Genomic DNA, 13,456 nt, shown 5'->3' with positions numbered 1-13,456 from the left:
CAGTGCACATGGTTTTGCCCAATTGCTAACAGAATTCCTGCTGCGATCAACTTGGAATTACCCCCAATAAGCGCTAGGTGTGTACACCTAAATGTGTAAAGCAAACATTGAATGTACTGTATTGCAAAAAGAAATAACCAAAGTATGTGCTGCTGATACTAAATCCAGATAAACACTAATAGGCCATAACAGTTTTACAGTAATTCTGTTAAACTGTACCTGGCAGATAACATTATTCATCCACTATATCTACTCCTGCATTGCCTGTGGAAGGGCTGAAGGCGATCAGCTTCCGGGGACATTCGGCAACAAAATTAATCTGGAAGAGATTGTACGGTAATCAATTACCTGAGAAGAGAATATATTGTCCAATCAAATAGTCTTTAGTTTGTGTAGACCTATCAATATTAATAACCGACCGTCCTTATCAATAAGCAGCAACAGTGTGGCGTGGATCAATAAACCATAAGTGTTTCCAGAGAGCTTTTCAGGAATAGAAACTGTAATATTTACCACCTAAGTAGTGAATGACATAATGACTTTGAATATGTTAAGGACTAGTATGAAGTAAGACCACTGAGAAAACAGCAGTGCAGTGAGGAATGTGGCGCGATCCTATTTAAGTGTTTGGTCATCTTTGACTGTTGCAGTCTGAGAATACCCACTTAGAACAGTCACACCAGTGCTATGAAGCAATAACTGTATGGTACTCAGCACTGTTGCTGTCTGAGAATACCCACTTACAACAGGCACACCAGTGCTATGAAGCAGTAACTGTATGGTACTCAGCACTGTTGCTGTCTGAGAATACCCGCTTATTACATGCACACCAGTGCTATGAAGCAGTAACTGTATGGTACTCAGCACTGTTGCTGTTTGAGAATACCCACTTACAACAGGCACACCAGTGCTATGAAGCAGTAACTGTATGGTACTCAGCACTGTTGCTGTCTGAGAATACCCGCTTTTCTCTAACGTCCTAGTGGATGCTGGGGACTCCGTCAGGACCATGGGGAATAGCGGCTCCGCAGGAGACAGGGCACAAAAGCAAGCTTTTAGGATCACATGGTGTGTACTGGCTCCTCCCCCTATGACCCTCCTCCAAGCCTCAGTTAGGTTTTTGTGCCCGTCCGAGCAGGGTGCAATCTAGGTGGCTCTCCTAAAGAGCTGCTTAGAAAAAGTTTTTAGGTTTATTATTTTCAGTGAGTCCTGCTGGCAACAGGCTCACTGCATCGAGGGACTTAGGGGAGAGATTTTCAACTCACCTGCGTGCAGGATGGATTGGAGTCTTAGGCTACTGGACATAGCTTCAGAGGGAGTCGGAACACAGGTCACCCTGGGGTTCGTCCCGGAGCCGCGCCGCCGATCCCCCTTACAGATGCTGAAGATCGAGGGTCCGGAAACAGGCGGCAGAAGGCTCTTCAGCCTTCATGAAGGTAGCGCACAGCACTGCAGCTGTGCGCCATTGTTGCTACACACTTCACACTGAACGGTCACGGAGGGTGCAGGCGCTGCTGCGGGCGCCCTGGGCAGCAATATTTAATACCTTTGATGGCAAAGAATACATCACATATAGCCATTGAGGCTATATGTATGTATTTAACCCAGGCCAGATATCTCAAAACCCGGGAGAAAAGCCCGCCGGATAGGGGGCGGGGCTTATTCTCCTCAGCACACAGCGCCATTTTCCTGCTCAGCTCCGCTGTGAGGAAGGCTCCCAGGACTCTCCCCTGCACTGCACTACAGAAACAGGGTAACAAAGAGAAGGGGGGCATATTTTGGCGATATTTATATATTTAAAGCGCTTATAACAAAAACAACACCTTTTAGGGTTGTTTATATACATTTTATAGCGCTTTTGGTGTGTGCTGGCAAACTCTCCCTCTGTCTCCCCAAAGGGCTAGTGGGGTCCTGTCTTCGATAAGAGCATTCCCTGTGTGTCTGCTGTGTGTCGGTACGTGTGTGTCGACATGTATGAGGACGATGTTGGTGTGGAGGCGGAGCAATTGCCGGTAATGGTGATGTCACCCCCTAGGGAGTCGACACCGGAATGGATGGCTTTAATTATGGAATTACGTGATAATGTTAGTACATTACAAAAGTCAGTTGACGAAATGAGACGGCCGAAAAACCAGTTAGTACCTGCTCAGGCGTCTCAGACACCGTCAGGGGCTGTAAAACGTCCCTTACCTCAGTCAGTCGACACAGGTACCGACACAGATGAATCTAGTGTCGACGGTGAAGAAACAAACATATTTTCCAATAGGGCCACACGTTATATGATCACGGCAATGAAGGAGGCTTTGCAGATCTCTGATACTGCAGGTACCTCAAAAAGGGGTATTATGTGGGGGGTGAAAAAACTACCTGTAGCTTTTCCAGAATCAGAGGAATTGAATGACGTGTGTGATGAAGCGTGGGTTAACCCAGATAGAAAACTGCTAATTTCTAAGAAGTTATTGGCATTATACCCTTTCCCACCAGAGGTTAGGGCGCGCTGGGAAACACCCCCTAGGGTGGATAAAGCGCTCACACGTTTATCAAAACAAGTGGCGTTGCCGTCTCCAGATACGGCCACCCTCAAGGATCCAGCAGATAGGAGGCTGGAAACTACCCTGAAGAGTATATACACGCATACTGGTGTTATACTCCGACCAGCAATAGCCTCAGCCTGGATGTGCAGTGCTGGGGTAGTGTGGTTGGATTCCCTGACTGAAAATATTGATACCCTGGATAGGGACAGTATTTTATTGACTCTAGAGCAATTAAAGGATGCGTTTCTTTATATGCGAGATGCTCAGAGGGATGTTTGCACTCTGGCATCGAGAGTAAGTGCGATGTCCATATCTGCCAGAAGAAGTTTATGGACGCGACAGTGGTCAGGTGATGCGGATTCCAAAAGGCATATGGAAGTATTGCCATATAAAGGAGAGGAATTATTTGGGGTTGGTCTATCGGATCTGGTGGCCACGGCAACTGCCGGCAAATCCACTTTTTTACCTCAGACCCCCTCCCAACAGAAAAAGACACCGTCTTTTCAGCCGCAGTCCTTTCGCTCCTATAAAAACAAGCGGGCAAAAGGACAGTCTTATCTGCCACGAGGCAGAGGAAAGGGTAAGAGAGGGCAGCAAGCAGCCCCTGCCCAGGACCAGAAGCCCGCCCCGGGTTCTACAAAGCCATCAGCATGACGCTGGGGCTTTACAAGCGGACTCAGGAGCGGTGGGGGGTCGACTAAAGATTTTCAGCAATCAGTGGGCTCGCTCACAGGTGGACCCGTGGATCCTGCAGATAGTATCTCAGGGTTACATGTTGGAATTCGAAAGATCTCCCTCTCGCCGTTTCCTAAAGTCTGCTTTACCAACGTCTCCCTCAGAAAGGGCGACGGTATTGGAAGCCATTCACAAGCTGTATTCTCAGCAGGTGATAGTCAAGGTACCCCTCCTACAACAGGGAAAGGGGTATTATTCCACACTATTTGTGGTACCGAAGCCGGACGGTTCGGTAAGACCTATTCTAAATCTGAAATCCTTGAACCTGTACATACAGAAATTCAAGTTCAAGATGGAGTCACTAAGAGCAGTGATAGCGAATCTGGAAGAAGGGGACTTCATGGTGTCCCTGGACATAAAAGATGCTTATCTGCATGTCCCAATTTACCCCTCACACCAAGGGTATCTCAGGTTCGTGATACAAGACTGTCATTATCAGTTTCAAACGCTGCCGTTTGGTTTGTCCACGGCACCTCGGGTCTTTACCAAGGTAATGACCGAAATGATGGTTCTTCTACGAAGAAAAGGCGTATTAATTATCCCTTACTTGGACGATCTCCTGATAAGGGCAAAGTCCAGAGAACAGCTGGAAGTCGGTGTAGCACTAACCCAAGTAGTGCTTCAACAACACGGGTGGATTCTGAATCTTCCAAAATCTCAATTGTCCCCGACAACACGTCTGCTGTTCCTGGGAATGATTCTGGACACGGTTCAGAAAAAGGTGTTTCTCCCGGAGGAGAAAGCAAGGGAGTTATCCGAACTTGTCAGGAACCTCCTAAAACCAGGAAATGTGTCAGTACATCAATGCACAAGAGTCCTGGGAAAGATGGTGGCTTCTTACGAAGCAATTCCATTCGGCAGATTCCATGCACGAATATTTCAGTGGGATCTGCTGGACAAATGGTCCGGATCGCATCTGCACATGCATCAGCGGATAACACTGTCACCAAGGACAAGGTTGTCTCTCCTGTGGTGGTTGCAGAGTGCCCATCTGTTAGAGGGCCGCAGGTTCGGCATACAGGACTGGGTCCTGGTGACTACGGATGCCAGCCTACGGGGCTGGGGAGCAGTCACACAGGGAAGAAACTTCCAGGGTGTATGGTCAAACCTGGAGACGTCTCTTCACATAAATATACTAGAGCTAAGAGCGATCTACAATGCTCTAAGCTTGGCGAAACCGCTGCTTCAGGGTCAGCCGGTGTTGATCCAGTCGGACAACATCACGGCAGTCGCCCACGTAAACAGACAAGGCGGCACGAGAAGCAGAAGAGCAATGACAGAAGCTGCAAGGATTCTTCGCTGGGCGGAAAATCATGTCATAGCACGGTCAGCAGTGTTCATCCCGGGAGTGGACAACTGGGAAGCAGACTTCCTCAGCAGACACGACCTTCACCCGGGAGAGTGGGGACTTCATCCGGAAGTTTTCCACATGATTGTGAACCATTGGGAAAAACCAAAGGTGGACATGATGGCGTCTCGCCTCAACAAAAAACTGGACAGATATTGCGCCAGGTCAAGAGACCCTCAGGCAATAGCTGTGGACGCTCTGGTAACACCGTGGGTGTACCAGTCAGTGTATGTGTTTCCTCCTCTGCCTCTCATACCAAAGGTACTGAGAATTATACGGAAAAGGGGAGTAAGAACAATACTAGTGGCTCCGGATTGGCCAAGAAGAACTTGGTATCCGGAACTTCAAGAGATGCTCACGGAAGATCCGTGGCCTCTACCTCTAAGAAGGGATCTGCTTCAGCAGGGACCTTGTATGTTCCAAGACTTACCGCGACTGCGTTTGACGGCATGGCGGTTGAATGCCGGATTCTAAAAGAAAAGGGCATTCCAGAGGAAGTTATTCCTACCTTGATTAAAGCTAGGAAGGAAGTGACCGCACAACATTATCACCGCATTTGGAGAAAATATGTTGCGTGGTGTGAGGCCAAGAAGGCCCCAACGGAAGAATTTCAATTGGGTCGATTCCTACATTTCCTGCAGGCAGGATTGTCTATGGGCCTCAAATTGGGGTCTATTAAAGTTCAAATTTCGGCCTTATCAATCTTCTTCCAGAAAGAATTGGCTTCAGTGCCTGAAGTACAAACTTTTGTCAAGGGTGTACTACATATACAACCCCCAATTGTGCCTCCAGTGGCACCGTGGGATCTAAACGTAGTTTTGGAATTTCTCAAATCTCATTGGTTTGAGCCTCTCAAATCGGTAGATTTGAAGTATCTTACATGGAAAGTAACCATGCTATTGGCCCTGGCTTCAGCCAGGAGAGTTTCAGAGTTGGCGGCTTTATCGTACAAAAGCCCATATCTGATTTTCCATTCGGACAGGGCAGAACTGCGGACACGTCCTCATTTTCTCCCTAAGGTGGTTTCGGCTTTTCACTTGAACCAGCCTATTGTGGTGCCTGCGGCTACTAGCGACTTGGAGGACTCCAAGTTACTGGACGTTGTCAGAGCATTGAAAATATATATTTCAAGGACAGCTGGAGTCAGAAAATCTGACTCGTTGTTTATCTTGTATGCACCCAACAAGATGGGTGCTCCTGCGTCTAAGCAGACGATTGCTCGTTGGATCTGTAGCACAATTCAACTTGCACATTCTGTGGCAGGCCTGCCACAGCCTAAAACTGTAAAAGCCCACTCCACAAGGAAGGTGGGCTCATCTTGGGCGGCTGCCCGAGGGGTCTCGGCATTACAACTTTGCCGAGCAGCTACGTGGTCAGGGGAGAACACGTTTGTAAAATTTTACAAATTTGATACTCTGGCTAAAGAGGACTTGGAGTTCTCTCATTCGGTGCTGCAGAGTCATCCGCACTCTCCCGCCCGTTTGGGAGCTTTGGTATAATCCCCATGGTCCTGACGGAGTCCCCAGCATCCACTAGGACGTTAGAGAAAATAAGAATTTACTTACCGATAATTCTATTTCTCGTAGTCCGTAGTGGATGCTGGGCGCCCATCCCAAGTGCGGATTGTCTGCATTACTTGTACATAGTTATTGTTACAAAAATCGGGTTATTATTGTTGTGAGCCATCTTTTTTAAGAGGCTACTTCTTTGTTATCATACTGTTAACTGGGTTCAGATCACAAGTTGTACGGTGTGATTGGTGTGGCTGGTATGAGTCTTACCCGGGATTCAAGATCCTTCCTTATTGTGTACGCTCGTCCGGGCACAGTACCTAACTGAGGCTTGGAGGAGGGTCATAGGGGGAGGAGCCAGTACACACCATGTGATCCTAAAAGCTTGCTTTTGTGCCCTGTCTCCTGCGGAGCCGCTATTCCCCATGGTCCTGACGGAGTCCCCAGCATCCACTACGGACTACGAGAAATAGAATTATCGGTAAGTAAATTCTTATTATTACATGCACACCAGTGCAGCCCCTATGAAGCAGTAACTGTATGGTACTCAGCACTGTTGCTGTCTGAGAATACCCGCTTATTACATGCACACCAGTGCAGCCCCTATGAAGCAGTAAGTGCATGGTACGCAGCATTGTTGCTGTCTGAGAATACTTGCTTATTACATGTACACCAGTGCAGCCCCTATGAAGCAGTAATTGTACGGTACTCAGCATTGTTTCTGTCTGAGTAGACTCGCTTATTACATGCACACCAGTGCAGCTCCTATGAAGAAGTAAGTGCATGGTATGCAGCACTGTTGCTGACATGTACCACTTTTAAGGATTTCTGTACAAGTAGAGATGTGCCTACCTCACTCTCTCTGATGACGCCTGAAATTAGGCTCCTTATTCAGATCGGCATAAAAATGTGTATTTTGTACCCTACTTAAAGCATACGTTTCTTTATCAGTTCTTGCTTCTACCACTTGTTTATGGTAATGCTAATTACAATTATTTAGCAATAGGTTTAGTTCTGATTGTAGTTGGATGAACAATTGTTCTATCCCAAATTACAAGTGCTCAAAACAAACATGTATTTGAGCCAGGACAGTGGCAATCAATGTTTTTCTCTTTGGGTTCCTGACATTCAACATTACAAGCCTAAAAAAATAAATAATTCGGAGTGGCAGCACTGTGACAGCATATATAATATTTAGACTTGTAATAAATGGATGCAGGCGCTCTGGGCAGTGCTATGGGATTGTATCTCAATTAAGATTGGGGGCTGGATCACCCCTTTTGGTGCTTGGGCTGTGCGGTGGTGGTTGCAATTCAGACTATAAGCCAGTGTTTATTGGATATGGAGGCCACCATTAGGCTCTTCAGTTTGGAGAGGATCTAGCTTGTCAAAAATCTCCTATGTAAGGCGGGGAGGAGCCACACAGTACATAGTAAGAAAGGGACAAGACCCCACAGGGGTCACTGAAAACATCTTTAAGTACCACTTGCAAATGGCTGCCAACACCTGGGCTACAGTAAAAACTTTAAAATTTTTGGTCAAATGGACCTAGGAACTTCCATGTACTTTTTACTTGTGCATAGTGGCGTTATCTTTAGCGGAGGTGGCACTAAAGGCCCCCATACATTACTGTGACTTGTCTGAGACACAAGTCGGATCCGATTTCCCGTGAACTCCCCTGGCAGCTCCCCGGGAGTGCTTCCATCCGATTTGGTACTTGATTGCCATTTTTACATGCGATTTATCGCATGCTGCTGCTGCCACTGTGTGGGTGGGTGGGAGGGTCCAGAGAAAAGCCACTCAAGTGAAGACATCCGTGAAATCGTATGCGATATATCGCAGGTGCTAAAAAAAAACTAACCGCGATGTGTACCTGATGGCTGCGATTCCGATTTATCCTATGTGCAGCATGTCCGACCACCGACTTAGCCCCGATGCACACGGGACTGCGTATCGGATCGGATCAGATGTCAAACACCTGTAATTTGCCCAGTTTTCACCTGATTTGCCGTCCCGATCCGTCGGAATCGGGTGAAAAGAGGCCATATCGGACAAGTGTATGACCAGCTTAGGATCACTAAGCCCTGCAGAGAATGCATTGATTTTATTGTTGGGGCTATTCTTGATTTAAGTCTAGAAGAACCAAATATGCAGCATATCTTCTTTCTTTGTGGCTTTCCGTATAGAGTGCTACTGTATATACTGTACATGTGTTCCTCATGATCCTTCGTGTCCGTACAGGTGATGAAATGTCTGTCTCTGTACAAGCCACGTAGGCACCTGTTGCATGGTGGTTTGTGTATTTGTGTGTGTCTGAGAATGTCTGTGGCTCCGAGAGGTCTACTTTACTCATTTCTGTCCTAAATAAGGACTTGCCATCTGTACTTAGGAGAAAGCTCTCTGATTTTATACTTTCTCATGTTATCTTGCACCCTTTGTTGATTTTTCAAATGAGTGTTCTAAAATGTATGTGTGTGTGTGTGTGTGTGTGTGTGTGTGTGTGTATATGTATATACAGATGTGTCCTCATACATCTAGCCTCAATACGACATGCACCACAAGATGCCTAGCGTGAGTGAGCCGGCAATTCCCATGCAACTCTACTAACATCGGGCATCATTTTTTGTTGCCGAAAATGCGGCTTATTCAAATAGCTACACAAATAAGACGCACAAGCAGACTCTTCTAATTAAAATGATATGCAACATGCATATCATTTTATTCTGTGTGCAACTGCGGCTCTATCTGCAAACAAAATTGCATTACAGTGTTTTCCAGGAAATCACTGTAGCATAGCATTTCATTTGTTTCATTTTAATCAGTATGGTCTGTTTGTGCGTCTTATTCACAAAGTGATGTAAATCAGATGTATTTTTGGGGGTGGGGTTGGGGGGGGGGCAAACACAAAAACTTCCAGTGGTTGGTAAATGCGCTTACAACTAGGTACTGCTAGATGGGCTGTTTAACGTGACTGAAGCAACCGACTGCATACTGTTGTGTATTTGATGGATTTGCAGGTAAAATGGTCTTCTGTGGTACAATATTTTGTATTGTGTTGCTTGACTGTACAAAACAAATATATTGATCTTGAATATTCTGCTGTTCTACTATTATTATTTTTACAGTCTGCAAACAAAAAAGCGGTGAACAATTTCTCTCTCAGCCACAGCTAAACTAATCTGGTTTGTACAGGACTCTGTTGCATAAGCAGTCTTACTGAATGAGCCAATAAAGCTGGGATTCTGTGTTTTTTTGTTGTTGTTTTTTTTTTTAAGTAAACCTTGTGGCTACTTAATAAGATTAACTTAAATAGTGCCATGCCTCCCTAAAATGGCAAAAGTGGAATCTCCTAATTGTTTGTTTTTTGTATATCATTGTTGCCTGTTACAGAATTGTTAAACATATAAGGGGGATTCAGTTCCAATTGTCGGTGTGAATTGCCGTTGCTTCTGCGTTTAAAAGCGGACAGCAGCACCGCATATCATACACAATTCGCCCGCCCGGCTAAATCACAATTTAGCTCAGAATTGCTCACTACCCTATGGGGCTGCGAACACTTTTGTGTGAGATTGGGGGTCTGGAAAGTGCGGCTGTTGTGCTGATTCGACCAGTCAGATGTATTGAATTCCCCTCATATGATGATTTTATATTGCTGATTTGTCCCTTGTAAAGTATCTGAACTAACACTTCTTATACACATGAATGTGTGCCTCATCTAATATGAATATGGTTTTTATACCTTTTAGTTTTTTAGTGACTTCATCTCTTGTTCTCTGCAGGTACTCTCCGCACTTGATATTCTCCAGCCGCCTCACATTGATTATTTTGAAGAAATGTATCCTGTATATGACTGGTGTGGGTAATGTGTAGCAGAAATGTACATTTAAAAAAACGATAACTAAGGAACCTTTCGCTAATATTGGTCACACATCTGTAGTATCTGTAATGTCTTTAATTGATTGGTCAAATCCACATTTTCAGTATATTAGAGAAAACTATATTTAAACATTATAGGTAAATGCTTCTAGTACAGGTTGAGTATCCCTTATCCAAAATGCTTGGAATCGGCAGTATTTTGGATATCAGATTTTTCTGTATTTTAGAATAATTGCATACCATAATGAGATATCATGGCGATGGGACCCAAGTCTAAGCACAGAATGCATTTATGTTTCATATATACCTTATACACACAGCCTGAAGGTAATTTTAGCCAATATGTTTAATAACTTTGTGCATTAAATAAAGTTTGTGTACATTGAGCCATCCGAAAACAAAGGTTTCACTAGCTCACTCTCACTCAAAAAATTCTGTATTTCGGAATATTCCGTGTTTCGGAATATTTGGATATGGGATACTCAACCTGTATTATTATTGATTTTTTTATAAAATAGAAAAGAGAGATCCTCACCAAAGTCTGTGTTCATGTGTTGAATAGATCCCACCTCCTCCCCCTGTGGTTTCATAATGAATTTTGATTTGAAGGTTTCACTTTGAATCTCTCTTGTATTCTCCATTCAGTGATGATTGTGTATGTATGACGCCCAGCTAGAAATTATGGTTGGCACTGGATTGGAATGCCCTGGCACCTGTCTACTCTTATAACTGCCTGCTGTTTGTAGACATGTTGGATGCCTGTATACCTTGCAAGTCACAATAGAAGCTCACCACTACTGTTGCAAATTTGTGTGCCTCGTAATTTTCATTTTCAGTGGTCTCACTAAATGCTAGTATTTATTTTCCAAATAGAATTCAGTATAATCCATTTAATATACAGTTTGTTTTGTGGATTTTTTTCTTGCAGCTAGTAATTATTTACAAATCCCTTTCCATTCTGGCACTTGATTCAGATGTGATGTCATGTGCAAGTATTCTGCTGCAGGGGTGGGTAACCTTTGTCCCTGCAGCTGTTGTTGAACTACACATACCAGCATGCCCTGCTACAGTTTTGCTGTTTGGCCATGCTAAAACTTGCAGGGCATGCTGGGATATGTAATTCAACAACAGCTGGAGAGCCAAAGGTTTCCCACCCCTGTCCTAATGCATGGGTATTCAACCTGCGGTCCTCCAGCTGCTGTGGAACTACACATCCCAGCATGCACTGCCACAGTTTTGCTATTAAGGCATGCTAAAACTGAGGCAGGGCATGCTGGAATTTGTAGTTCCACAGGAGCTGGAGGGCCGCAGGTTGAAGACCAATGGCCTAATGCATACAAAGTACCTATCTTCAAATCAAACTAATGGGCCTTACACACTGGTCGATACCAGTGAAAGAAATGAACGATCTCATTCATTAATGAACGATATACCGTTCATATCGTTCAGTGTGTAGGCACCAGCGATGAACGATGCACGGCCCCGTGCTCGTTCATCGTTGGTGCCCCGTTGCTTATGCTTGCAGGCCAATATGGACAATCTCGCCCATATTAGCATGCAGTGCTATGGAGCCGGGTGATGGGTGGAGTGAAGAAACTTCACTCCCCCGTCACCTCCCCCCGCCGCCGCGTCGCCAATCTGCCGTATCTGCCGTCGGGCAGCTCAGCGGTGGTTCGCTAGGTGTGTAGGGCCCTTAACTTCCATTCATCATTAAACAAATTCCCCTGCCTAATTGTTAGAATGGTGGAAATCCTATTCTCTACTTGCAGTTTGAATTTTCGCAACCATGTATTATCCTTGGGTTTCACAGAACAGATTACTTGCATTTTTGTCCAGTTTTACCGCGGCATGGTATAAGAATGGTGAATTGCCGGGTTTCCTTGCTATATAAGTGTTCTATTTTCTTTCCTCATCTACCATTGTGCTCTCAAAGAAAAAACATGGAGTGGCGATTACTTTTCTCGGCTACCAACCTTAATGAATAGTGTTTTGTATTTTAATAAAATATACTTTTTCTCTCTTTCACATGATTTAATGTATTTTAAATAGTATTGGGAAAATATAATAAATAAAATACAGCAGGTCTGTACAGTGGGGCCTTCATCAATGAATTAATGGAACATGAAATGAACACCATTAATATACCATTTACTTTCTAAGTGCATGATGGAATCCCTTTTCATTTGCTAATGCAGCCATACTTGCTCTAAACTAGTTCTCTGCGCTTTTAAAATTTGCATTTGAAAATAATTCAGTGGATGATTAGTGTGGCTCTCACGCTGGACCATGCATGTGCATTAGCCTGTCTCTGCTCAGTAACCAGCACGAGTGTCCACAGCTGTGCAAATACAATAATGTACATGAATCACAGTCCATACAGCATAATGTAATATGATGTCTTGTCACTATAGGATACATGTAAAGCTTTCCAATTTATTTCTGTAAGATTGCATCTTTGGCTTTCTTTAAACACTGTAGTTAGCTCACATAGCTGTCAGTAACTGATAGAATTAATTTCTGATTTATCCAATACTTTGTACATACAGAAAGGGGCTTCTTTATAAGGAATGTGGACATTTATATTAGTGTCTGACTGCACACAGTTTGCCCTGTGCACACGTGATTAGTCTCTTCCAGTGTGCAGAAATCTGGCAAAGTCTGGCCTGACGTGCTAATTGCATGAGACATTGAACTTGTGTTTTCCTGCCAGAAAAGCTGTGGGGAAATAGAGCATAGGGTACAAAGTGGAGACAAACCTTGACTCAGATTTATCAAGCCTTGGGGAGTGATAAATTGCACGGTGAAGAGGTAGCAACCAATCAGCTCCTAACTGCCATTTTTAAAAATGCAGCCTGTAACATGGCAGTTAGGAGCTGATTGGCTGGTACTTTTATCACTTTATCACTCTACAAGGCTTGATAAATCTAGGCCCTTGTGATTTAACACCCTTTACTGGGACTCCAGAAGGCTCTGTATTACAGTGCTTGATCACTTACTGTAGTAACTAATTGAAGCATCACTTTAATCCATTAAGAGATTACACGTATGTGTCTATTATGGTCTGGCATTAGCCGACTGCGCTCCATGTATGCATTTTCATCTCTTTTGTGCCTCCATTTACAAATCTCCAAAATAATCCTCTCAAATCTGAATGTCTTGTACCCTATACATTTCTATGGGAACTTGCCTGGTAACACAGTGCTGCATAAATGATTTATTAGAAGCCGTAGATCTAATGCATTAAATTAGACTCAAGAACATAATTTCTGGTTTTGGGAAACTGTTTTACACTGATTTCAGGGTTATCTGGCACAACAGTGAATGTGGAGTGTGTGACATTAATTTGTCACTAATGATTTCTGAGGCTCTAAAAGAGGGCTGTTATATACTGTCCATGGGCAGAGGAGTGATTTTTGTTTTGTATTATAATAGTTTATTATTTCAGTATGTGT

At 44.2% G+C, this 13,456-nt stretch overlaps 1 protein-coding gene across 1 annotated transcript in view; it reads left to right on the top strand.

Moving 5' to 3' along the window:
- Positions 1-13,456, top strand: part of NLK (nemo like kinase) — a 253,763-nt gene that overhangs the window by 157,812 nt on the left and 82,495 nt on the right. The window contains exon 3 of the mRNA XM_063956046.1: positions 9,908-9,963. Coding sequence (XP_063812116.1) covers positions 9,908-9,963 — 56 coding nt within the window. The remainder of the gene's footprint in view (positions 1-9,907; positions 9,964-13,456) is intronic.

Source organism: Pseudophryne corroboree, chromosome 2 (genome assembly GCF_028390025.1).
Source record: "Pseudophryne corroboree isolate aPseCor3 chromosome 2, aPseCor3.hap2, whole genome shotgun sequence".
NCBI classification, from domain to species: Eukaryota; Metazoa; Chordata; class Amphibia; order Anura; family Myobatrachidae; genus Pseudophryne; species Pseudophryne corroboree.
The sequence above is the reverse complement of the archived record's forward strand: the minus strand, read 5'-3'. Positions and strand labels throughout refer to the sequence as shown.